This window comes from Nyctibius grandis, chromosome 2 (assembly GCF_013368605.1).
Source record: "Nyctibius grandis isolate bNycGra1 chromosome 2, bNycGra1.pri, whole genome shotgun sequence".
NCBI classification, from domain to species: domain Eukaryota; kingdom Metazoa; phylum Chordata; class Aves; order Nyctibiiformes; family Nyctibiidae; genus Nyctibius; species Nyctibius grandis.
Window position 1 is genome coordinate 94,995,873 of NC_090659.1, and position 27,762 is coordinate 95,023,634.

Genomic DNA, 27,762 nt, shown 5'->3' on the forward strand with positions numbered 1-27,762 from the left:
ATGACCACACCAAGGCCTGATTTATAGGAAGCAATGGGGGTGCCACTGTAGCAGATACATGCAGTTGTCCAAAATTTGGTGTAACATGAAACTTCTGAAAGTATCAGGTGATGCTTTAAACAGGCACGTCTGGGTGCAGCCTCTGACTCCTGCTGTTTGGGAAGAAGGTTTGTCTTAGGTGTGGCAGAGCAGCTAGCAGAGAAATTAACCCTCCAACACAAGACATCAAGTTTGCTGTTCTCTGAGCAGCATTGTGAGCCAACCACATCGAAACCTGTTTAAACAGGATAGAGCCTTGCATGCTTTCTATTGTGTAACTCATGCAACTTTGCAGAAGTTTATCCTAAAAACCAACAGTTGCTTGGTAGAATTAATCTTACAGCGTCAGGCTGAAAAGGTCAGTTCCTTACATTTTTTGCCAAATGCTGGTAAGCACAGAAGAGATCTGTAAACCAACAAAAGGTTAGGGAAAAAAAAAAAGAACAACAACTTGACTAACAGAAATTTTCACAAATTTGGTAAATGAGAATTTTGTTCCAATCCTACACCCCTGACATTCTACCCCCCTACTTTCTTCAAACCCCTAAATGCACAGAGAGGATGCAATCTGAATGGTATATATCACAAGGGTGCCTAGGGGCACTGGGCTAGTTAGCTAGTTGCAGAAAGCACCATGTGCGCCCTCATCGTTACACAGGGTTGATGTAAAGACACTCGCAGGTCCAGAAGAGCCATAGGAACATAGTGATATACAACAAATGGAGGGAAAGGGGGTGAAAACAAGGATTCAGAGCAATGGTAAGATGATTTGGACTAGTGAGGTGAGCAGCCCATCACTTCACCTCAGCAGAGCTCTCATCTTATCTACACATTGGTGCAGGGGAGGCTGTATCCTAAGTCCCAGGACTGCAGAGGAACAGTAGTAGTAGGGCCTCACAGAGTGTGGGTCCATCCAGCAGACTCAGTGCTTCTGGCGTGGCTTCATCTTCTCCTCTGTATAGACACTGTTTGCCCCAAGGAATAAAGAAACTATAGCGTTAAGTGCAAATGTGCGAGATCTTAGTGATCTGGCTGGGGAGTGTGAGATAAGAGCAACTTTACAAATCTGTGGTGACCCAGCTGCCACAGATGTGATTCTTCTGTTGAGCTATGAACACACATAACTTTAGCAATATTATGGTTTATGATGGACAGGACAGTTCCTTCTACATGTGGGTGACCCAGGGCCAAAGAAAAGAAAGTTTGCACTAGTAGTGATCCGTAGGACCAGCCATGAGATCTAATGCCCAACATGGACAGGGACACGTGCCAGCCAGGGAAGGCCTAGAAGGCCAAGTGAGGAAGTTTGCATTTGATGCAGCAGAAAAGAAGACAAAAGGACAGGTACAAAAAACTCCTGAGGCCCAAACAGAAAACTGAGACTATGACACCCTATGCTAGGATATATTTTAATGGAGCAAGTTGAATTCATCTTTAACCTCCTAAAGCAGCTGTCCTGGGGTAAATGAACAACCTGCACCCCACAGTTCTGGCAGTCTTGGGTGCTAACGGACAAAGCAAAAAGGAATGATAAAGCTCAATAAAGCCTAAAAGACAGAAGATATTTGTAGTGTTTATTTATTTAATGTCTAAAAAGGGGGAAAATGGCATTTGTTGGGCTGGTAAGGAGAAGATAGCAGCTGCCAGGATACTAGAGGAAAAGGGCTTGCACACAATTTTTATTTCTGTGAATGGAAATGAGAGAAGGACAAGAGCTTAAGGGGAAAAAGAGTGAGCTTTCAAAGTTATTCTGTGTCCTTAGCTTGCCTGAGAAATTTTTCTTTCTGTATCTGATTTAGATTATAAAATCCCTGGGGCAGCAATAGTCTTTAATTTGAGTCTTCTTCAGTACTGGCCAAATCATTGATGCTTAATGAGCAAATAAAATGTTGATAAATTAATATAAAGGTTGTCTTCCTGCAGTCTGGCACTTAATGGATGACACCCAGTTAGAATTGAAGCAAAAACATTTGTATTGAACCTGAGCACAGGATCAGCTTTAAGAGGAGAGCATGAGTCCTTCCACTGCCTTCATCAAGGGAGGATCTGGCTCATGTTGCAAACAATTCTTTGAAATTAAGAGCATGCAACTGCGTACTGTACATGCAGGTACGTTTCTGCATATTGCATATGGTAATTTCCCACCAGACAAACTACAGACCCAGTCAGGCAAGCTGGTGTGTCTTGGTGGACCCCAGGGTTCCACGTGGGTGCAGGAGCCAGCCATGCAAAGCAGCTTGTTGGATTATGGTGTAATTCATTGCTGCGGTGCCACTGACGCACTCTAATGGGCTTTATTCACAGCAGGGATGACTGAGGTGCCAGGAGGCACAAGCCAAGCTGATATAGATTTGTTAAGCTTATTTTGTGCTTTGTTGTAGCGGCTACATTTTAGACAGATTGTGAAAAATATGTTATTTTTAAGATTTAAATTACAATACTGCCTAGAGACTAATAAAATTTGGGGATTCTGCTGTAATGGTTGGGTCCCAAAATATGTGAGAACATCAACAGTCTGCCATCCCAACCATCTGCAAGCTAAAGAATAGCAAAGATTTATGTACCATTTGGTTTGCTGACTTCAGTGGGCTCTGGGATACTAAGAAGAATACAGAGGCTGATAAACAGACTCTTATGCCTTTTGATATGTTTTCTTTCCTATCCTATCCTATCCTATCCTATCCTATCCTATCCTACCCTACCCTACCCTACCCTACCCTACCCTACCCTACCCACAATAGTAAGTGCTGCCTTTTTCCTTCTGCTTTAGCCATCAGGAATTTATGTTGGTCGTTTTGGTTTCAGTTGTTATAGGAAAGGTAGATTTGGAGGTGATAGCAGATTTAACTCCGGACAAAACTAAAAAAATGCTGCCATGGCCATATTCCCCCATCTAACCAAAACAAACCATCTGGAAAAAATTTCCCAGATCAACATATCAAGCAATGGAAAAAAAAATCCTTTGGCTGATAAAGCGGTATTCTGAGTACAGGGTTTTGTCCCTGAAATTATACAAGTAAAATTACTAGTCTTACCTATGTACTAATGTATCTAAGATTAAGTCTACTCTTAGTACAAGTCCTTGCAAATTAATTCAGGGATTGTGCAAAAGGGACAGTGCAACAGCAAGTTTTTTTGCAGGCCATTTGGGTAAGAATCTGGCAAATGAGACTTCTCTCAGGTGGAGCTCAGGGGGCTGTGCAGAGAAGAAGGGGGGTGGTATTGACACGCCATATCAAAATGTCAGGCTGTTAACGAGAAACAAGGAGTAGAAGAAACAATTAAAAAATACCGTGATACCATATGGAACTTTCCAGGTTTGGTTGCATTTACAGAATCACAGAATCACAGAATGTTAGGGATTGGAAGGGACCTCGAAAGATCATCTAGTCCAATCCCCCTGCCGGAGCAGGATTCCCTAGACCATATCACACAGGAACGCGTCCAGGCGGGTTTTGAATGTCTCCAGAGAAGGAGACTCCACAACCTCTCTGGGCAGCCTGTTCCAGTGTTCGGTCACCCTCACCGTAAAGAAGTTTTTCCTCATATTTATGTGGAACCTCCTGTGTTCCAGCTTGCACCCATTGCCCCTTGTCCTGTCAAGGGATGTCACTGAGAAGAGCCTGGCTCCATCCTCATGACACTTGCCCTTTACATATTTATAAACATTAATGAGGTCACCCCTCAGTCTCCTCTTCTCTAAGCTAAGAGACCCAGCTCCCTCAGCCTCTCCTCAGAAGGGAGATGTTCTACTCCCTTAATCATCTTCGTGGCGCTGCGCTGGACTCTCTCTAGCAGTTCCCTGTCCTTCTTGAACTGAGGGGCCCAGAACTGGACACAATACTCCAGATGCGGCCTCACCAGGGCAGAGTAGAGGGGGAGGAGAACCTCTCGTGACCTGCTAACCACACCCCTTCTAATACAGCCCAGGATGCCATTGGCCTTCTTGGCCACAAGGGCACACTGCTGGCTCATGGTCATCCTGTTGTCCACTAGGACCCCCAGGTCCCTTTCCCCTACACTGCTCTCCAACAGGTCTGCCCCCAACTTGTACTGGTACATGGGGTTGTTCTTGCCCAGATGCAGGACTCTACATTTGCCCTTGTTATAGTTCATTAAATTTCTCCCCACCCAACTCTCCAGCCTGTCCAGGTCTCTCTGAATGGCTGCGCAGCCTTCCGTCGTGTCAGCCACTCCTCCCAGTTTTGTGTCATCAGCGAACTTGCTGACAGCGCACTCTAATCCCTCATCCAAGTCATTAATGAATATATTGAATAGTACTGGTCCCAGTACCGACCCTTGCGGGACTCCGCTAGACACAGACCTCCAACTGGACTCAGTCCCATTGACCACCACTCTCTGGCTTCTTTCCTTCAGCCAGTTCACAATCCACCTCACTACCCGATCATCCAGACCACACTTCCCCAGTTTAGCTGCAAGGATGCTGTGGGAGACAGTGTCAAACGCTTTACTGAAATCAAGATAGACCACATCCACAGCTTTACCATCATCTATCCACCGGGTTACGTCCTCATAAAAGGCTATCAAAGTTAGAAGAAACTTTTAAAACAACTACAATCTCCTTTTCCCAAGATGGTGGCCTTTGTTGGAAGACAATATCGTTATTTAAAACCCCCACAGTTTTAGGTGTTTGAATCCACAGATTGTTTAGTACAGGCATTAGAAACTTATGATCCCGGTGTAAGAGATGGCATGTAGGGTAATTTTGAATTGAAGATGGGCAAGCAGAGGTATGGCTTGGAGCATTGTGGCGTTTTAAGAGAGGCATTGGAAAGAGAAAGCGACTCCCTGTCCTGATGGATGTAAGAGCCATTTTCCACTCAGGGTAAACAAGGGATGAATGAAATGCCCCCATTTTAGTGTCAGCTGAAACAATGGAAAACCTCTGCCCAAGGACAGAAACACACAGATCTAAACAGCGTAGGTCATCTGTTCCTAGGGGAGTTCCCAAGGACCGATAAATGATGGGGCAAGGGACTGAAGGAATTGAAGCCTTGTATGTGAGAGGAGGGGCAGAAACGTGAGAAAGAATGAGGAAGTCATCCGGATATAAACTGAGATGCACCTACTTGCCTGAGAAAAAAATGAGGCTGTGGTTTTGAGTATCTATGCAGAAGTGGGGAGGCCTTCCTCCCCATTTCCCCCCTCCTCCCCGTTCTTGGCCTCACAGGCCCACTATTTACACTGGTGCTGGTCCTTCTATCTCTCTGAACTGACATCACTCACCAACCCAGCAGAAAACTAACCTAGAAAAACTTGGAAATGCATGGGTCCTACATGTAGCACAGACACTAGGTGGGATTGCTGGTGAAAGGAGGGGAGTACAAAGGGTGAGACGAAGGGGAAGATGAAGGGCAAGAGGAGGAAGAAGATGAGACAAGATTTCCTTTTGGTGGAACAGAGCTATCTCATCAGCTCAGGTGCCTGCGAAACCACAGCCCGAAAGCAACCACGTAGGAGCAAAGCATAGTCTGGAAGTAAGCTGAGAGGTTCTCCTGGTGCTTTATTCTTACTCTGTTCTCTAATAGAAAGAGCCCCAAATGTCCTAAATTCTCATCAATCAAAAGGTCAGAAGTGGCAACACTGTAAGGGTGCTGCTCTAATCTAGGTGTGGTAAGCCGCCGTGATTTCTAAACATGATTCAAGAAGCCGACAGAGTATATTTGATCTGGAAAGATAAGCGTGTATGCTGCCTGGGGAAAGAGGTAGATATACTTTAACATAGATAACAAAATGCCATGCCTTAGCCTTGACTGTCTTTTACATCTTTCTATGAGGAATATCTGAAGATGTCAACAAGGAGAACAAAGCAAAGCAAAACTCTGAACTGCAGCCTTTACATGCTAAATATTGTCCCGAATACACAATGCACCCACACGGATTCCCGTTGAAATGGGAGAAGAGGTGTCACCCGGTGCTTTTCTCAATCTGGGAGTGGGACAATAAACTCCCACTTCCAAAAAAAAATTTAAAAATCCATAGTAGCAGCCTGGGAAACTGTAGCTTATGATAGCCTTATTAAAGTACTTTATGGCTTTCATGTAGAATGCTCAAATACTTTTTATGAAAGTTCCTACCAAAGGAAAACCTCCAGGATCATACCAAATATGGTCAGAAAGTGCCTAGAGAAATCTCTGTATTCTGTCTTCCTTGGCACCCATGACTTTTTATACTTCAGTGAAATATCTGCAAATGATTCTGTTAACTTCTGTTGAATTTGAAGGTAGGTAGACTGAATTCCTGGAATACCTGGGGCAATTCGCAGTCTTGGGTGCAAGCTGTACCATCAGCTGTTTTATCTTGAGATCATGTAAAATTACCATGGTTAGCTTTGTGGATTTCGTATGTTTATCAGAAAAAAAAAATCCTTAAATTATCCATAGATCTTTAGGTGAAAATACTTTAGGATGATAGCATGAACCAGGTTTAGTTAGCTTTTCTGTCAGCCATTTTACGTCAACGATTTTAAGGGACGCAGATAACCGGGCACACAGTGTAAGGACAACTCAGTCGTGGTGCCATCTAATGCCCTAGGGAGAAAAACCAGATTTTGCCAAAGTCAGCAGCAGAGCACCCGCTGAGCTCAAGGACTGCATTTTGCTTGCCAGGCATCTTACCAAGAGCGACAGAAACATTACTCTGCTAATCTCTTGCCAGGAAATCAATTCTATCCAGGTGAGTCACCAAAATGAAATCCTTCTCGGAGCAGACTATAACCTTATCTGCAACACAAGTGCGTGCATCGCGTAGTTTCACTGAAGAGCACCCTGCTTGGGATGGTGTGTTGGGTTCGCCTGGCTTCTTACACCCACCGCGTCGGAGAGGAAGGGGGAAGGTCACAGCCCCAGATTGCCGGTACTCCTCGTATCCTTCCCCAGTGTTTTAACAACTGGCGGACTTCACCTTCACACTGCCTATATAGCGTTTTCGGGATTTTGTTCCCTACCGTAACACCCATAAATTTTCTTTTAATAAAAATCTAATTACAATGGCAACCCGAAAAATGCAGACACTGCACCGGATGAACTAAACCGCTTGTGCCGCCCCGGTCCCCCGGGGAAGGTGGCACACCCATGCGAGGCCCCAGCCCAACAGCAGGGCCAGCAACGTGCCAGGGCCCGGCAGGCCGCCGCCGAGCCCGGGGCGAGGCGCGGGCCTGCCCCGAAGGCCCTGCAGAGGAGCCAGGCCCGGGGCTGAAGGGACGGGCCCCCGCGGGGCTCCCCGCCGAGGCCAGGCTGGGGGCACCAGGCCGCTGCAGCCGAGGCCGCCCGGGGGCACAGCCAGGCACCGGCAGAGAGATGGGCCCCGCAGCCCTCGTCCGCCGAGACGGCAGCTGCGAGGGGCACTAGCCCGACCCTGCTGCGCCGTCACCTCACCGCACCGCTCCGGGCTGGCACAGGGCTCAGCCCCGCCGCCCCCACCTCGCCCCCCTTCCCGCCCGCCCTGTCAGGCACCGCCTCCTCCTCTCCCCGCCCCTCCGCAGGCCGCGGCCCGCCTCTCCTCTGCCTCCTCCGCTGCCTGACAAGGGGACGGGGGCGGCCGTCGCGGCAGCGAGGGGCGGCGGGGCGACAAGGCAGGAGGCAGCTTTCGAAGCTCCGCTCGGCCCGGGCTCCTTCTCTTGCGTGTGGAGCGTTGAGTAGCGGCCATGGTGAAGGTGTCGTTCAACTCCGCGTTGGCGCAGAAGGAGGCGGCGAAGAAGGAGCAGGAGAACAGCCAGGTGCTGATCCTGCCGCCGGACACCAAGGTGAGGGCGGCGGGGGACCGAGCCGCTGGGGCCGGCCCCGCTGCGCGGCGTTGGGCGCTCGGCCCGGCGACGAGGTGCTGCCGAGAGGAGGCGAACGCGCTGGGGACGGTTTTATTCTTTATATGCTCTTATCATTCCCCCGGCGATAAATTGCAGGCGGGCCAACAGGGAAAGCTGCGCAGCGGTGTGCCCCGCCGCCCCTCAGCTCACGCTTCTAAAATGGCTGACAGGAGAACGAGCTTTAAAGCTTCGCTTCTCTCTGCTTTGGGGATTTTTGCGGTGGTTTTTTTTTTTTTCCTTAGCTCAACAGCGCTTGGACCGCGTCCAACTCGGCTTTTAAGGCGCTTTCGTCTCCCTTGCGGCGTCTCGTCCGGACCCGCGAGTGGCGGCGAGCGGAGGGGCCGGCCCGGGAAGGGGCTGCCCTCGCCGGCGTTACCGCGGTTCGGCGGGGACGGGCCGGCGGCGCCCATCCCCGCTGACCCGAGCCCGGCTGCCCGCCCGCTCCCGCAGCCCGTCCCCAGCCGCTGCCCGCGGTGGGGAGGTCGGGGCGTTCCTTCGGTGTTTGGGTCGGTCGCGGAAGTTGGTTGGTGTGGCGGAGGCGGCTCGCGTCTGATCTTCCCACCGCGTTTAATCCCCTCCGGCCGCAGGGGTAAGTCCGGCAAGCTGCTAGCGAGCTCGCAAGCCTGCAGCGCTTCAGGGCAAGGAGCGCTGGGCGAGGGTCGAGTTGGAGGTTTGGCCGTGCCTGTGCCGCAGCGTGTTTGCAGAGCCTGGTGATTGGGTGTTAACGGCGAACTTCGCCGTGAAACTTGGGCTGCTTTAAATAAAGGAACAAAGAGCTGCCTCCCCCCGCCCCAAAACAGCATCCAGACTCCAGTCGCTGTCGCCTTCCCTCCGCGTCTCCAAAAAGCAACGAAGAACAAAACATCAACGGCCTTTAAAGTTTTTTGAAGTGCAAAACTGCCCAGAATATAAAGGTTTTTGGTTGCAATTTCTGTGCTCTCGTAATCAAAACCAGTTTTTAATTAGGAGTAGCGTAATTTGCTCTAAGCTCTTTGAAAAGGGAATGAAAACTTGGAAAGTAGCCAGTGGCACATGAACAGCATGCCTTGCTGTTTTCATTGGCCTTCACAATCTTTTGTGCATCAGGCCTCTGAGTTACCAGATCAGATGTGCAAAAGAGATAGTGTTTTTTAATTTCTTAAGTCTTTGTGTTGAAATTTTGTCTGCAAAGACAGTAAGTATCTGTTGAATTTTTATCATGAAGCTGTGCTCCGCTGTAGGTTTTGTGATGGTTTTTCATGGGGCCAGGTTCTTCACCTGCAGAATCCACTAATTTCAAAGCCAAGGGGGACCACAAGGTGTTTTCTAGTGACATCTTCTTGCACAGCAAGTGGTGAAATTTCACACTTCTACTGAACAGACTGTATTTATAAAACTCAGACCAAAGTATTTAAGTTCTTAGAATAGTGTGCCACAACAAATGAGACAGTATCGTTACTCAAATTGCCTGCAATTACGGGAAATACGTTAGGTGATCTGTGTGCCTAGTTGCTCCTAGCAGGAGTGCCATTCTCTAGAAGGTAATGGATTCCCCGGGCCCAGCTCGAGCTGTGGAGTTCCTTCCAGACCCCAGGTTTGGCGATCAGTTTGACACCGAGCATGTAAGCAAGACACAAAGTACAAGTTCTAGACCATGGGTTTTTCATACTTCCTTGGAATCCAGGTCTGCCCTGGTTGATGTTTGTTTCCAGATAGCCTACCAATTTGAGCTTGTTGTTCCTACTGCTAAACAAACAAAATACATCTGGCTAATTGTACGCTGGGGAGCAAATCCTCCTGACCCTGTCCAGATACTGACGGAAGCGTGTTACTTGACTATGATTTCCTTAACACAGAGCTGTAAATTCTTGCAGCTGAGGATGAGATACAGGATCTGCCTTCACTTTGCTCAGGTATTAGTACTGCTTTCCTTGCCTAGAAATGAGACTTGCAAACATTTATTAACCAGGTCAAAAGGTGGTCTGATCTCACAGTAGCTACTTATAAGTTCTTGCACTGTTATCAGGGGATGAACATGCCTGAACAAGGCTTAAAACAGTCCTAAAATAGCATGCTAGGAGTGGATGCTCTGTGTAGATGAAAATTCCAAAAGCAAATGAGCTTTTAAGGGACATCGAGCCTTTGACGTTATCCTTGACACATTTCCATCTTTTCTCAGCAGAACTGCAGACCTACACCTACCAGCGTGCAAAATTCTCCCGACTAAGCTTTTTTTGAGCTTGCGTGTTTTAGAGCATAAATAAAAGCAGATCTGAGTAGAGTAGTATCATCTGTAGTTTTAGTAGAAAAGGCTATGCAATCCATGCAGGATTAACAATATTGAAACAAATTATGTCATGTAGCTGTAGAGGTATTTGGATCTTTTGAGTCTGGGAGTTTATTCTCAGATCTCAGATGAAAAAAGGAACCGAGGGCCATTGTAAAACTTGATACCTTTGAGGTAAGTGCAGAATACGCTCTTTGAACTTTGCCTTCTCTAATATAAATGCATTAGAAACAAATCTTTTTTTTCCTCCTCCACAAGGAACTTCTACTGCCTATGCAGTTCTTTGAAGGGCAGGGGAAAAATAAACCACATCAGTGACATTATCACTTCATTGCTGGAAACCTCTTAGCTTTAAGTGAGGTTTGAAGGCAATATGAAAATATATAGAGAAGAGTGAATTCTCATAGATTAAAAAAAGGCCACATCTCCAAAACAGCATATTCGGGACATTTGTTTTGCCCTCTCCAGTATCTTTACAGACATTGTTTCTGTAGGACAGTAAATAGACCTGGATCACAAATGTGAACATGAAAAATATCACAACATTTTATGAAGCTTTCTTTTATGAAGAAACTCTTGGGAGATGGGAGATGTTCTGGACTTGAAGTAAATGGAAACACTTAAGAATGGAAGAAGATCAGCAGAATTGCACATTCAGAATATTATTATCAAGAACTTCCAAAGATTTGAGCAAGAGATATTAGTAAATCAGTTGATATTAATGAATAAAGCCAAATACTCAGAAATGTCGGGAAAATAAAGATTTGTAGAATGAGCTTGAGCTAGTTCTTTGATGGTCTCGTTCTGCTGCTGTTCCCAGCACCATGTCATGAAGACTGCCGCTCTGTCTGCCATCGCAGGATTACTTTCAAGTAGGTAATCTTCCTAGGGCTTATTAAAGAGTGCTTGCGGCCAAAATATGCTGGTGATGTGGCATAGAAGTACTCTGATCTCACCAAAATTTACCCAGTAACCTCTGATGCTGACACAAATAGGAAATCAATTGGTGAAGGGAGGAGAGGAAGATGCGAGAAGAGTAGGGAATGTATCATGGGAACAACAGCTTAAAAAAAGCTTTCGCAGAAGGCAGTGGTGTTACGCTTTGGAGTATGCTGCTTAAAAAGGAGTTTAAAAATCAAGAGTGCTAATCCTGTCTCTGCATAAATCACTTGTCATTATTATTGTGTGTTGTGAAAGCGGCTCCATGCTTACCATAGGCAACTGTTACAGCTCTGCTCCTGCTGTGGGGATGATACTTCCATGCCATAATTCTTGGCCAAAATACAGAATACTCCTAGTGAAGGTTCTCAGGCCGCATTTAATTTTCCACTTTGCTCACTGTCAGTACAATAGGGTATTTTATGACCCAGTTTCCCAACAAATGAACAATGCATGGTATTTTAACATTTCTCCCTACAATAGATCTTTGGAGAGCCAAAGATGGTTCTGAGTATAGTTGAAGTCTTCAGACATTTTGCAGAGTCCATTCAATAGATTAAGTCATTCCCAAAGCTCTTTGGGCCCTCAGTAACTCAGGCTGTTGCTCCCTTCAACCGGGGTAGGTGGCAACCTTTTATTTTTTTTTTTTTCTTGGGGTGCTCAGCTCAGTGCATCTCTACGAAATACAGCTTTGTGCGCGGAAGCTGTGGATTCACACATATGTATCATAGGTGACCTTTGAACAGCTGTATCTGCAGAGCGATCTTGATGTGAAAGTGTAGATGTTAAGAACTTTAAAAGCAGCAGCTTAATGCATTTACTCTTTATGAGAACATTATTACTTTGCACTCTAAAATTAATCTTTTTTTTTCCAGTTTAGCTTAATCTTTTCCAAAGCATACTAAAATAGGCACTTTTAACACAGAGTAAGGGGGTCCACCTGGGAAATAGTGTTGAGCAACTAATGAGCACTGTTTTTCCATGTAGAAGAACACTTAGATTTTGTGTAATTGGTGTTAGATGTTTCTGAAATAAAGGTGCTAGCTTTACAGTTGCTGTACTCTATGTGTGTGTGTGTGTGTAAATATATATAAATACTATATAACTTATATGTTATATATATGTTAGTATACACACTAAAAATAGTCATTTGCTTATTGCTTTGCTGTCAGGAAAGTAGGTTTTCCCACTTTATGGGACATGTCTGTAGATGGGTGGTTTGAGGTTGGTTTGTTTGCTTGTTTCTTGGAGGAGCTTCCTTATTCCCTTTATAGCCTTCCTCCAGGCAAATTTTATAGAGGCCTTTCACCAGTCACCCACTGGGGAAAGACCAGTCTTTGTATTTTCCTGTATTTTCCATGACGCAACTAGGCCATTAAACCAACCAGCTTCTGCTGTCAGTCAGAGCATTCTGGATTAAGGCATTCTCTTCCCCTTCTGCTCCCTGACTTTGCTAAAATTTTAATGAAATGCCACCAAACCTCAGATGAAAACCCTCCAGTTTCAGGCTCAAAGGGTACCTAGGATTCTATTACTTATTTGGCTTTATGGGTACCTCCAAGCATAAAAATTCAGGGAAATTGAGTTTATGTAAACAAAATTTGTAGCAGGGGTTGTTCATGAGGAACGCTTCTGAAGAAAAGAAGTGTTGTGGCTGATGTCATCTCCTACATCCTTTTACATGGTGAGTCTGGGCTACTGGTTAAGTAGCACAGCTTCCTGAAAATAAAATCGCTGTAGTCTTGAGACATTTGTCTCCTAAAGCTATTCCGTAGAGGTTGCCAGCAATTGAGAGAACAATACTAAAAACCCCAAGACCTTTAAAAGTTTGTGGTGCTTCTCTGAAAATCTCGCTATTTTGAAGTGAGTTCAGGAATTTGGAATTAGACATTAGAAAGTTCAAAAAGTGATCTGGAAGAGCTTGTGTCATCCCCATCCGCCCAGCGATGGACATGAACCTGTGGGACAGGGGAGTTCTGTCCCTGGTCCGTATCTCACTTCCTTTTCTGTTTCTCTTCACTTCCCGACCTGAATAACAAACACAAAGCTTTGGTTTGGAAATGCAACCATTTCCCAGAAGAATGCTATTTAATATTTCAAACAGGATGTATTCTACCAGACCTTTGTGATAACTGTTTCGTCAGTTGTTTGTGTCATTTATGTTTTTTGGCTCTCTGAGCGAGAGCTGATGTCCATACATATCATGACAGTATATATGAATTCAGTGCAGGCATGAGCATAGAGGCAATGCAAATACTTTATGCAGTTCTAAATAGTTTCTCTTTTCAGATTAACGAACTTACACTTGGCTGAGGCCCCTTGCCTTAAAAATGTATTTGGAGAAATTTTTTTTTTTTTTTTTTTTGCTTAACATTGTCCTGTGGCAAAGTCCGTAATTAGATGAAGCTTTATATAGTGCAATATCTAGAAAAACTACCCTGAGCTGTAATGTGTTGTTATAGTTAATGTCATAAGTATTTCTCTTATGTTCACTCCTGTCTTCCTGTGCTGCAAAACTCTTTCTGATAAGCTTCAAGAAACTAGTTTAGATATTAACATTGCATAGTGGTATGAAAAATACCACTTAAAGAGAGGCTGTTGGAACCAAAAGTTCTGTTCAGTGGGAAAAGCTAAAGTTCAATTAGTTCCTTTCTGAAGATGTGGATCAAGATGAAATGCTGAACTTTCCTGTAAAAACAAACATTTGAAAGAAAATGTTCTTGGAATCAACAATATTATCAAGGGAAATGCTTTAGACTCCTTCCATTATAATGAATATTTAATCCAACATACCAATGTCTATTTCAAGAAAAGTTTAATTTCAAAATATAATGTGTATATATGTTTTTTTTCCCTGTTAAGTATTTTCATGAAATGTTTACAGTTGCAAATGTAATCTAGCAGTTGTGGTTTTATAGATAAATAAATTTTCTTTGTTATTTGCATGTGTTTTCTCATTTTTTTTCTTATCAGCAATTTAATAATTTTTGATGCTAATGTGCATTTGAGGGGAGGAGTTTACAAGAATGGTAAGCATACTTACCTCCAGTAATGTTTTCAGTTAACTCTTCTGCAGTTGCAATTTTGGAATATTTGTCAGCATTATACATATTTTCTATCCAGTAGCCACTAGCTACAGGCACCAAATAGCTTACATACAAAAAAATAGTTCTCTCTGTGAGTCTCAGGAAATGTCTTTGAAAGCAAATATTGCATTTTAAAGTCCTAGTAATTTTAAATATTCTTTATTCTATGCTTCCGAAAACATTACAACGTATTTAAAACATAAGAACTACAGCTGGGATAAGTAATGGTGTGTTCTGTTAGCTATTGCATAGATTCCTTTTTTTTTTTCTTTTTTTTCCCCTCCCATTTATGCTATGATTGACAAAGGTTAGCATTATCTGGTTTTAGTCTGATCCATATGAATAATACAACATTCATCTTCTTACTATTTATGTACTGCTTTTTATCCTCAGTGGAAATTACTTTGAATCTACAGATGAAAAGCATGCTAATTTGTAAAACTTGGATATCTGTCCTAATTTTACAGATGTGGTAAACCAAAGGAATGAGATAATTAATAAGACTGAGCTCTGCAATGAAGTCAGAAATGGTTTTGCAGCAGACATCACATGGCCTAGGGTTTGGACCACAATGGACATACAGAGAGAATCCAGCACCTATCTGAGTGATCCATGCAGCATCTACAAGCAAGGGTCCTTTTTTGCAGCAGCCTTACCAAATTTACCAGGAAAAAAAGGGCAAAATAATATTTGCCCGACAGTTATTATAGAGGTCATGGAAAAAATAAGTTGATATTTTGTTTGCCCTTTCCAAACAGTGTCTGTGGGTGTGTGTATACAAATATTTTTATAAATTTTATGTATTATTAAGTATATAATATATATATATTTATATATATATATATATATATATGTGTATATATACACATGTGAAAATAAAACCCACAGGCATTTTAAGAATAGAGTTCCATGAGTGCAAATCCTTGGATAATTCATGGTTGTCTTCCTGCTAGGGTTCAGCAAACTCCTGCTTTTGATGGTGGCTTCCTGGTGTTTTGAGGGTAGAATGAGACAGTGGCGTGACTGTGTAAAAAGAGTAGGCTGGGGAGATCATAACTGGAGGGGGCAGTGATCTCTGGGGTGGATCTTACATGGTTGCTGAATCACAAAGGTGTAGATATTTATTTTAAAAGATACAGTCTACATAGAAAACCCTTGCATTTACACATTTGAAAATGCGGTACCCTTTGCAGGGTGGGAGGCTGAATGTGACTTTACAAGGCTGCAGCACAGTGTGGTGAGTTGCCTCGCCTAAGGTTTGCAGTTTTGGGAAGTTCTCTTGCTGCTCGGTGAGGTGTTTTAGCAGTGGCCAGCATCGGTGTTTTTGCAGGGTGTGATGCAGCCAGGTGCTGGGTGCTGGAGTGTGTGCTCCACTTCAGGCTTTGAATAGCCTAATTGTAGTGAAGCCCTTCAGACTGTTACAATAGCCTCTTCTTGAAAGAGGGTGTAATTAAATGTAAGCCTTTTAAGGTCAGCTCTTCTGTGCCGATACTCATAAGGGCTACAGTTAAGTGCTATTCTGTATTTGCATGTAGAATGGCTTCCACAGAGAGAGCTCTGCTTGCTGTACAGGTACTACGCATTGTAATTCACTACGTATTAGCAAGATACATTTTTCTGAGGACAGGGCTGCCATTCAGAGGGACCCCAACAGGCTACACGGGCTGAACAAAACCTCATGAGTCTCAGAAACAATAAATGCCAAGTCCTGTACCTGGACCAGACTCACCCCTCCATCAGGACAGGCTGGGGACCACCACCTGGCTCTGAAGCTGATCTACTTGAGGGAAGACCCAGGGCTTCTGGTAGACAGTCAGCTGGGCACGAGTCACCAGCATCACTGAAGGCTGAGAGCTTTCCGATCCAAAAAAAGACATCGAGAAACTGGTGTGAGTCCAGCAGGGGCCACCACGATAGTCAGGGGCCACCACGATAGTCAGGGGCCACCACAGTGGTTGGGGGCTGGAGCACATGCACTGTGAGGAGTGGCCAAGGGAGTGGGGCTTGTTCAGCCTGGAGATGAGATGGCTGTGGGGAGACTTCACAGCAGCCTCCTGGCACCTGGGGAGGTGACTGAAAAGACAGTGGCCATAAATTGAAAAAGGAGAGCTTCCAACTGGCTATAAGCAAAATATTTTTCAATCTGAGGAGAACTGAATGCTGAGCAAGTTGCCCAGAGAAGCTTTGAAGTTGCAGTCCTAGAGTCCAAAACCTAACTGGACAAGAGCCCTGAGCAACCTGGACAGGCTTCAGAGTCCTCTCTCCTTTTGAGCAAGAGGCTGGACTGGAGACCTCCCGAGTGGTTTCTGTGATGCTAGATTCTACTTTTGAGAGAAACTGAGACAGAATGCTTGTAGCTTGCTTGAGATGACATACCATCTGTGGCTGAACTGGGAATAGAGTTATTAAATTCTGAGGCTCAGTGGTGCGTATGTGCATGCTAATGAGATCTCTTGGGTGAAAGAGCCATCACCGCTTGGGAAAATAGCCTTGAGAGAAATCCAGGTTAAATCCACATAGCGTTCCAGCATACTGATGTCTGAGATTCAGGCAGTCGTAGGAAAAAAAGCAGCGAAATTTCAGACATAAGAGGCGAGCAGGATAAGGAAGAGACAGGAACTGGAACAGTCAAGGTCAAAAAGATAATTCAGTATTGATCCATTTTAAGTGGAATAGGAACCTTCTAAGTTCCTGTTTTCAAACAGTGATCTAATTCAGGATAAAGTCAAGAGAAATATTGCATTTAAAGTTATAGATTTATTTAGTATGGGTTTTATGAGTATGGTAGAATGCAAGTCAATTATAAGTCAAAGAATGCAGATGGGGAAAAGTGTTTATTTTGGCAACGTGTAAAAATGAAGCATTTTTCAGAATTGGACAGTTTAATTAAATGCCATGTTTGACATGCTGTAACCATAAAGGGTGTAGTGATTTTGTTTTCTGAAAGCAAAATGTATTCTGAAAAATGTCCCATGTAACCTCTTAGGTTTGGGGTTTCTTGTTTTAAAAAAATAAACATCCCTCAGGCACCTCTTGACAGGTATCTGTGCAAGCTTTCATCTGCATGTTTTGGTCTATGACTTGCAAACTGTTGCACCAGAACACTTCTCTTTTCTTAAAATACTTGAGAAAAATAGGTGTGAAATGCAGAACAGATTTCCATCATTCTAATTATGAAAATGTATAGGTAAATTCATCAACATTTATATATCATATAAAAAACACTGGCTTCCACCACCTCTTCGCTAGCCAAGCTTATGAAAACGTTTTGTATTCAGTACAGTACAGTGGCAATGGTGGATCTCGGTGGCTGTCAGGGGCACAAGAACTTTCTAATTCAGCATCCAGGCATTTAAAGACAATGCATTTTCCAAGTGTTGTAGGTTTTGTTGAAGTTTTATGTTGTGGGCAAGGGGAGAGGAGAAGGCAGAAGAATCATAAAGCTCCAAAGCAAAGGAAAAAAAGGATGTGTGGAGCTTTATTACTTGTCTCGCACAGACCCAGCACTCCTGGATTTTTTTTTTTTTTTAAATGATTTGTTAATCCTCTTCCTGCATAGTGTGTTACTTAAAAACTGTAATGTGTATCACACAAGGGTTGAGGTTGGAAGGGACCACAGGGCCACCTAGAACTGGTTGCCCAGGACTGTGTCCAGGCAGCTTTTGAGTGTCTCCAAGGATGGAGACTCCACAACCTCACTGGGCAACCTGTGCCAGTGCTTGGTCACACTCAAAGAACAAAAGTATTTCCTAGAACTGGTTGCCCAGGACTGTGTCCAGGCAGCTTTTGAGTGTCTCCAAGGATGGAGACTCCACAACCTCACTGGGCAACCTGTGCCAGTGCTTGGTCACACTCAAAGAACAAAAGTATTTCCTGATGTTCAGAAGGAATATAAGATGGTATTAAGATCCTGTTGTGCTAATTGCTGTACAGAAGAAGAAAGGCAGGCAGTCCTTGGCCCTGAGTGTTTACGGTGAAAACACAGGACAAGAGGCACAGGAGTGTTGGCTGGTGGGGCAGGCTAAAGGTACAGCACTTCTGTGGCCGTAGCCCAGCTCCTCTTCCTGAGAGTGTAGCGCGCTGATGTGGTGAATGGTTTATCTTGTAGCAGTAGTGAAGGAAGGAGATGGAAGTAAGTTGTGCCCAGTGCTTTGCACGTGGCAGAGACCAGAGAACTCTGCTTTGGGATGGGGAAAGATATGGCAGGGCATAGACGCAGTATAAGAAGGAAATTACAAGAAGACTTGAAACCAATGGGTTTGGTGGTGAGAGAAGGGAGTTGGGGGATTTTGGAACTGGACAGAGAGAAAAGGAACAATTTGGGGAACACAGTTCAAAGAAGACAGAGTAAAATATAGTGTGTGGTTAGTTGTAAAATTGCTGTAGATGGCCTGGGGTGAGGATATAGCCAAAAGCTGTGCACGTGAATCACCTGAAGAAAGTCCTTGCTTGGTCTACGAAGACAGAACTTTCAGGCCATTTAAAGAAATGTGTTTGGGGTTTTGTTTTTCCTTCCGCTTTCTAGTCCATGTAAGAACAAAGCTAACAATAAAAATAACCACTCTTAACAATACTGCTCCCAAATTTAATCAAGCAGCAGACTAAATAGTTATAAGCTTCTTCCGTCTTTAACCATCCTCTTTAGTTGTTGGCCTGCTATCAAGTTTTGTAATCTCTTATCTCAGAGTTGAAGGCAGTGTTTCGGTAAATCAGGATTACTCACATCTGTTAAGAGTTGCAGGATTACTCTTCCAAGACCGCTTCTTTTATTGTCCCTCTATCACGTAGCTGCGGGTGAACTGCTGATTCACAACCTTTATGTTCACTTTACAGTTGTAATTTTCCTTGACTTCCTGCAGAGAAATTGAACTCATCATGTTCCACCATGTTTCTCTCTAGTTTTATTTCCTGCTCCCCATTTCTTGTGTGCTTTCTCCTGTGTTTTTGTTCTCCCTTCACCTCCATCTTTCCCGATACATGCAACTTTCTTCCTATACACCAGCACTGATTCCCTTTTTAAGATGATCTTCAGCTGGCTGCTTGTATTAATGTTTTTATTCCATGATGGTTGTGACGTTTGAACCATGAAGTGTCATTTGACAGACACTTCATTTTTTAATAAAAAAACCCCATCATTTGGTGAAAGGTAGTATTCAACTAATATAAAAATAACCTGGGATTTTGAACTTTGGAAATCTCTTGGAATGCATTTTCTTCTCACTGCTGGACTTCCTAGTGCTGTACAACAGATTTTGTATTTACAGTATTATTTTATAGAACATATACAGATAGTAGAAATACAGGAAGAGGTTAATAGTACCAGCTGTCTAATAGATAATTCTAAATAATTAATCTCCTTGGTTATCTGAGCTATGTGACTACAGTGAGCAACACCAGAACTAAGGTCTGGTTTTCATGCTATTTAGGCAGATAGCCTTTGGCCAGATGGACAAGTCCCTGTCCATCTTGACAGAACAGGAACTGGCAGTGCTGCCACAGAAGTGTTGCAGTGTTCAGTTATCGACTGTACATAAAACAACCATAGCTTGTTTTCAGGCATCTGAAACAACCTGTACAACCTGTACCTACATGTATGTCGACTGTACATAAAACAACCATAGCTTGTTTTCTACTCACCTGCGTAGAAAGAGTACGTCACTCCTTGTGATAAGCGAGAGACCTCTGAAGCATCTATTGTATATAGTCTGTTTTTCCAACTAGCAACTTAAAAGATTATTGTACTTAAAATTTAAATTTCATTTTATTAGGAAGCATAAAATTGCTGCTTGAGAGGCAGATCAGTATGATGGCCTTCCAGATTCACAGCGTCTGCCAAGTAAGGAGTCTTGCAAAAGCCTGCCTTAATTTCCCATCTGCAACAAGTAATAAATAGAATACCAGGCTTGGAGCAGTCTTCAGGCAGGAATACCATGGGAGGAATGCAGAGCTCTTTCTAAATTAAGTTCATTTTAAATTGACTGTCTTTTGGGAGTATTTTCTACAGATGTCAGATTTACAAGTCAGAGCAGGCAAGCCTGACCAACAGAATTCAGTTTACGCAGCCGTTGGTCAGTATTTTATTTCAAGACTCTTTAGCCTCCCACATTAAAAAACACTTTTAGGGAGTCATCGTTAACTTCTCCACATTCCACTAATTAAAGCTGCAGTTGGTCAATATTTGCCTTTAGGAAGCTCGATCTACCCCACTGCATTCTGTCCATCCGTGTGAGCTAACTGGCACGCAAAGGACCTCAGAAGAAAACTGTGCTGAACAGCTTCCAGCCAGTTCTACCCACGCTAATTGTTAGCATCTATGTGTGTGTGTGTGTGTGTGTGTGTGTGTGTGTGTGTGTATATATATATTAGATGTTATTCTCAGATGCATAATTGTGGACAGTTTGTGTATTATTCTGCAGACGTTTTAATGATATTTGTACTACTCAGTAATACTCTGCATCTGGTTTCTCTGTGGATCAAAGACTGCGTGTCGGTTCTGAAAGACATTTTCCGTTCCCAAAGTTATTTTTATTGCTATTGTATCTATTTTAAAATTTGGGCCATTATCTTTTGCGTAGGTGCACAGCAGTCATACAATATTCTGGACTCCCCACAGCATATCCATTGTATCTGGTTTAAGTGGATTCTTACCTAATTAATTAATATGAATTTTTTTTTTAATCATATCATTGATGTGTCCTTAATTTCTGCAGAGGAATAAGGTCTGATAATCTTCTCACCCATTTTAATATGAACTAGACCTGTGCCTTGTAAGTTTTTAGACAGCTTTACTTTGATAATGTTAAAGCAATTATATTCCACTATGTACAAAAAGCCACAAGGGGGAAATCTTACATAATTACCAAGTCTAATTAAACACATTTGTGGCTTAGTATTGAAGTTTCTTAGAAGAATTTTGTGATGTTACCCCAAACATGAATTTGGTGCTTCTGAAATTCAGCATTTATTTGAAGAAAAAAAAAGTAGCATTAAAAATGAAATGACAAGAGCAAGAGAATATATGGCCAGTGGCCGTTAATAACTGCTCATGTTTGCATTTAGATGTTACTAACTTCTTTCTTTCAATCCACTCCAAAACAGTTAATGCTAATGGTCGTAAATAAGTTCTTGTGAAGATTTCTCTTTTTGTAATTGTGAGGTAAATAGTTTGTGGCATCATTTGTCCATCTCCAAAGTGTTTCGTGGTTCCAGTAATGAGCCAGAGTGCAGCTTTACCTTAGCTGCTGCGGTCACCGATGAAGGGATCTCTACTGAAAACAGCAGTCATCTTGTAACTTCTTTGTGAGAAAAAGACAGATTTGCATCTTGCCGATCTCAAATAATAGAGAATTTAGTACTTCTCATTTTCTATCTACAGGAAAATTGTTCCTGCAGAGCTTGAAGCTATTCCGGTTGGGAAGTTCTGAACCGTTTAATTTTAACATGGTAGGATTTAGTGTACAAGTGCCAGAGAGATGCTTCTGTTTCATGTCTTGTCCATGGGAAACAGGCTAATCAAATGTTTTCCAATTAGGACAATCAGCTCATCAAGGGAAACAAGCCTGTATTGGGCTTGCATCCAGTTCCTCCTAAGGCATTTTGCATCAGAGAAGATTAGTTCTGTGGCATCATCATAAGGTTGAGGATTCGCCAGGGAGTTCAGTACATGGGGTAGGGATGAAGCACAAGAGGGGAAAGAAAAGGACCGTAACAGCAATGATTAATTATTGCTGCTCACAAAAGTAGAGAGGCATATTTTTAGAGGTCAATTTTCACCTCAAATATACGCTGCTTTCTTTTGTCAGATATCTCTGGCAGTGGAAAGCTGACCTAGAGAAAAATTAGTCAGTGAGGCTGCAATCTCATGTTGTGCTCTGGCATCAGAAGCCGGGGCTGCTATCTGGGAACAAAGTGCAGTCGTAACTATGTGGGGAGAGGTGCTAATTCAGCACGGTCCCTCTTAGTGGGGATCTGCTTTCACTTAATGTTTTTTTTCTTTCAGAACATGAGTCACCTGGAAGGAGGGTGAGCATGTGTCACACTTTCTTCTCTTGCAGTGCAGAGGGTCAGATTTATATAGCCAGGGATGAATTACTCTTTTGGGTCAATTCAGCCCAAACTAAGCTGTCATGGCAACAATACAAAAGCTTAGCCAGCTTATCCATGGACAGCCACTAATATGAGTATAATTTAGCTTCAGTAGGTTATTTATAATATTTTAATTCAAGGTGGTTTTAAACTGCTTGATGGTGTACTTAGTTTTCAAATTCAGAAGAGGAAATCAATTCTGTGTTCTCCTTTAACAGCATAAAATGTTTTCAGTGTTACCTAATGCTTGTGGTTCCTCTGTACTGAGATGCAGTACTTTCGTGCACTGTCCTAAGCAAGAGGCTAAGCTGGGTTTGAACTCTTGCTCTAAATTTGGTGTGCTGTTTTCAGTAGGCGGTGGACAAATCAATGCAATAGGCAACTACGAATACAAAATATGTTAATGTGCCACCATTAGGGATGCCTTCAGAAGTAATAATGATAAAATTTAGCTGCTGGTAGAGGATTAAAGAGTTGTATTAAACGTATTGTTTACATCTGTCATCTCATATATCAAAGCAAAATTATTTAGGATGGAATACTGATCAACTTGTTGTTCAGGTTCCTCCCAGCACGATAGAAGTGTAAAAGTTACTTTCTTTTTTCAGATTATTTTTGTGGCCTATGCAAAATTAATTTAACATTTATCCCCATTTCCAGGTAGGTGTTCACACTGTGCATGCCTGCTGCACCGTTTCCCAGATGTAGGAATGGATAATTCTGCTTGGAGTTATTAAAAGGGGGAGGGAGAGTAAAAGCAGCACTGGGAAAGAATAAAGATACTCTGCATAGTCTTCGCTAGGGAGTATTTTGCCCGTGTATCCCAGAGCCAGTTTGCTATCTGTTTTCCTGACATTAACTTACAACAGTTCAAATGACAGCTGTTTTAAAAAGTTTCAGTCAGGTGTCCTTTATGCTTTGAAATATCTAGGGAAATAGTTACCTAATGATACAGGGCAACATAAAAATAAAAATCCTTGTTTTACCTGGTTTAGATTTATAATTGAGATGATTTATAGAAGAATCCACAGTGAATCTTAACCTGACCTTCAAAATTAATTAGATTACCATGGGTGTTATGTCCTATTCTCAGTCTTTGCAAACATCCAGGTTAAAAAGCACGCAGCTAGTAATCTTGTAATTCTTTACACTGAATTCCTTAAATAATTAGTAATGCAAAAACTTATGAAAATTATTACTTGTTTTTTCATTCTGCTTTTTCAGTCCATGGCAACTGTTTTCTAGCCACTCTCACTTTGCCTTGTAATGTATCCCAGAAATGTTGGTTGGAAGGGGCCTCTGGAAGTCATCTGGTCCAACCTCCCTTTAGAAACAGGATGGTTGCCAAAGCAAGATCAGCCATGGCTTTGTCTTGAAAACCTCCAAAGATGGAGATTTCACAACCTGATTTACTGCGGTGTGTAGTTTGCAAGGTAACGTAAAACAAAATCTGTGAAGTATCTTCAGAGTTTGACTCTAAATGTTTCTGAATCAGGTTTTGGCAGCCATTGCCTGGCAAAGAAACTGCATTGCCACTTCTGTATGTAAGATAATTGCAGTGTACTGTAAAGGTGGGTTTCACATCACCTAATTTTAGCTACATGTGAATTAGGTACCTAGTTTGTTAATCAAGGAATCTTCCCCTATAATCAGTGAAAAGAAGTCCCTCCACAAGACAACTTCTCCCTCTCAGAGGTGGTTGGGATGAGTCATTCTCAGGAAGCGCCTCTTTCTCCCCACCATTTACAGGGAGGGTCCCCTAACCATTTGGTGTCAGACTTGCTTGGATGGCTTCGGCCAGATGAGGGGAATTCCTTCCCCACTGGACGAAGCATGGAGACTACACCCACAACTTTGTTCAAGTGGGAAAGAATCCTAATTAGCAAATGCTGCAAAAAAACCACATGAGGCAGAACACTGACTGACAACCATACATATCAGTGCCTTCTCAGGTGCTTCCGTCATGCCCTTCCTCTATTTTCTGGTTTGGGGTTTTCTCTTTATTTGGTCGTACTGATTTCACCTTGGTCATCATGCTACCCTCTTGGTTTTTTTGGTTGCAAAGGGGTAATGAATTGCTTTGTATTTATTTGAATTCTGAGATTTTCCCAGGATTATCATGGCTTGGAAGAGGGTGACTCAAAGATAGTGGTTTTTTTTCTGGTTGGATTTTTTTGTTTGTTTGGGTTTTGTTTGTTTGGTTTTGTTTTTTTTGAATGTGAGTTATGCAAACACTTGTGGGAGGAAAGACCATTGTGATGTGGCTGAGAGGAAAGATTTTGCAAGCAGCAGTTTATTGCTTAGGATGCCTGTGGGGACTGCATGGTTATGCAAACAGTGCCCCAGAGGGGAAACATCCTGTCATTCCTGTCTCATAACATGCACAGCAGATAGAGTGAGGCATGGCCAACACTGTCTTAGAGCAGAAAACTTCTTTAACTACAACTTACAAAGCATCTTTTTCATTCCCACTCTTACTATTCTGCCAGCAAAGAGGTGGTAAAGTCTCTTTCTTCCTGGTGGAACAATATAAGAAAGGATATATTTTGCTTTTCTTACTACCTTTGATCTTTTGTTGGTTCTTCAGGTTCACTTAAATTGCATATACCAAGATGAGAAAGAATCTGGCCTTTCTGAATTGGCTTCCTCGGTCTGCTGTTGTTGCATGGCGGTTGCCTCAGAATGGATATTTTTCTGTCTGCAGAGTGGCTTACTGTGTGTTACTAGGTATCTTCAGGGGATTTTGTTATATTTTTCTCTTCCTTAAGACTTAAGTCTGCTGATTTAGTCAGTGACGATAGCATCAAAAGTGACTGTTAGTACAAGTTTTCCTAAACCTCAGCTTAAATAGATCTGTTTTAAAGTTTACAAAATAAAATACGTTTCCAAACAACTGTAATAAAGTGCGTATAGCCTTTTCTGATGGATGCAATGTTTGTGCTTGTTGGGCCTGAAGTATCTGCTATCATAACGTGTCTTGGGAACAGCGCGTTGAAGGTCTCTCTGATGCCTTGCAGGACCCCGAGGATGCTGTGCCTGTTGGGCAGAGGAGGGCCTGGTGCTGGTGCATGTGCTTCGGGTTGGCCTTTATGCTGGCTGGTGTGATCCTGGGTGGTGCCTATCTGTACAAATATTTTGCATTCCAGGTAAGTCAAATACATTTTGTTATGGGAGGGTTGCATTTTTCTCCATTATGCTATATGTTTAGAAGAGGGAAGAGGAGCAACAGACTAAACCAAATAGCTGCTCCAATTTTTATCTTTCTTAAAACTTCAGCTATTCTAAAGGCAAAATGTGTTGCCTGCTCTGAAGTTACCTATCGGCAGAGGAGGGCAGGAGCAAAGCTGGCAGATAAAAGGGAGCAACACTTCTGAAAACCTTAGTTTGCAGAGAAAGGATTATATCTAAATAGGACGTGAGTTTAGGAACCCCAGTGGTGCCCCAGATTTTCACATGCTCTCTCTCCTGTTCCGCAGTGCTGAATACTGGAGGTAGTTTAACCCCTTGAAAGCCTCCTTGTTTGACCCCAGATTTCCTAGAGGCATGCGGTACTGCTAACGCACAGGAAAGGGACTGCTTGTCAAAGCAGTGCAGTGACTCTCTTCCTTCGTAGCCTCCACAGACATAAGAAAAACAGGCCCTGCAGGGGACTTGGGAGAAGCACAGTCAAGGTGGTTAAACATGCTCTGTCACGTCTAATCCACGCTGACAAGGTTAGACCTCTGACAAAATGTATTTTCAGTCTTTAACGAATGGCACTGCTGCAAGAGGAGCCCTGTGAAGACAGTGGTGCCAGGGAAGTTACCTGAAACATGGGAGATCCGAGTTAAATGTTGTTTTCCTCGCTGGTAATTGTCACTGGGCAGCAGTGGATGTGCTGGGCTGTAGCCCAAGTGGTGCAAGCACACCCTCCCTCCTTCAGAAACTGCCGGGGTTGCAAGATTCACAGGGTCAGAAAGGGAGAGTGTAAGCAAAACATGAATCCCTCTAGCCCACTGGTTAGTGCACATAATTATAAGGTAGAAGTTCTGTGTTCTTGTCCCTGCTACCAGGATTTTTTTTTAAACCATTTTAGTAGCTGCTAATGTAGAAGGCAAAGTGATTAAACATGAGAAATTCTAGCTGAACTTGCAGTTTATAGTCTCTTTGGCTATCATGTTAACCTAATTTGCAGGGGAGCAGTAGTGTTGCAAACTGCTTAAACAACATACCATATCTTGGTGGATTAACAAACGGAGTAGCTGAAGGCCTGATGTATTATTAACGCATGTTTCGTCCGTGCTTAGCACTGCAGTGCTCCACCTTTCACGTGCCAGCTAGCTGAAATGAAAAGTGCTGTTTAATTCAATCCTGTGGTACTTGTTCATGAGTCAGACCTGGGTTGAAGGAAACATTCAGGAATTGAGCTAACATTACACTGAAGACATGTTTTCAATGTAAAACTTCAAATTGATGATATGTGCATATGCATAAGTTGCATGTTTCTAAAACTATCTGGCCTATAATTTTGGTACATGTCTTCCTCTGACTCAGGACTTTATTTTACGCTTCATTTAGATAAACCTGCCATGTGTACTGTGATGGAAGGACACAAATTGGTTGTTTTAATATCTTTTTATTACCTTTTTGTCTTTTAAAACTGTTCAAAACAAAAAATAATGTGTTTTAGAAACTGACTTTCAAAACTCCTGAAGCCTTGCAAAACTAAGCAACTTCACAGAATAATTGAAGTTGGAAGGAAACTCCTGAAGTCATCTGGTCCAATCCCCTGCTGCAAGCAGGACCAAATTCAGAGTTAGGCTTGCTTTTTAAAAGTGGTTTTGACCACTTTCAATGTCTCAGATTGTAGTTATCGACTGCAGTTAAATCATTATTTAATAATAATAATATACATGCATATAGATGTAGGAACTTCATTGTCTTTCTGAAAATAATATGCAGTGTGCCACAGATAATGGATGCAAAATAGAAGACTAGATTTTAAGAACCTGCTTTTGGGATCCTATTTTCCTTGAATTCAAGGGAAGGACTCCCTCTGGGTTCAGTACATTGAAGGTTTTGCCCATGGTCCTGTTGTAGAGAGCAACTGGCTGCTCCTTTGGTGTATGAATCAAATCAAAAGGAAAACATTTCATCTGTTCTGACAAGATTTTCTTCTCCACAGTGCACAGTGCTTTGAGAATATTAGTTTTAAACTTCTAACACAGCTACTGATGTTTTTGTTGCTGGATTGCTTACTATTTTTAGCAGGGTGGTGTGTATTTCTGTGGAATAAAATACATTGAAGATGGCTTAAGTTTATCTGAGCCTGGGGCAGAGGCTCAAAGTGCTCGCTACCACACGATTGAGCAAAATATTCAGATCCTGGAGGAGGAAGATGTTGAGTTTATCAGTGTGCCAGTCCCTGATTTTGCTGATAGCGATCCTGCTGATATCGTCCATGACTTCCACCGGGTAAGAAATATTTCTGAAGAAGCTGAAAGCATTTAAAACTTGAAAAATGTTCACCCGCAGTCATCCTG

At 42.9% G+C, this 27,762-nt stretch overlaps 1 protein-coding gene across 2 annotated transcripts in view; it reads left to right on the forward strand.

Annotated features, from left to right (window-relative positions):
• Positions 1-7,548: 7,548 nt before the first annotated feature.
• The window catches only part of ITM2B (integral membrane protein 2B), a 29,301-nt gene continuing 9,087 nt past the window's right edge, over positions 7,549-27,762 (forward strand). Inside the window, exons 1-3 of one of the 2 annotated variants that reach the window (XM_068422572.1) lie at positions 7,549-7,804; positions 25,258-25,386; positions 27,491-27,694. In XM_068422572.1, the coding sequence (XP_068278673.1) occupies positions 7,706-7,804; positions 25,258-25,386; positions 27,491-27,694 (432 nt within the window). In that variant the 5' untranslated portion in view covers positions 7,549-7,705. Of the gene's footprint in view, positions 7,805-25,257; positions 25,387-27,487; positions 27,695-27,762 lie in introns of both variants that reach the window. The other variant, XM_068422564.1, reaches the window with a different exon arrangement.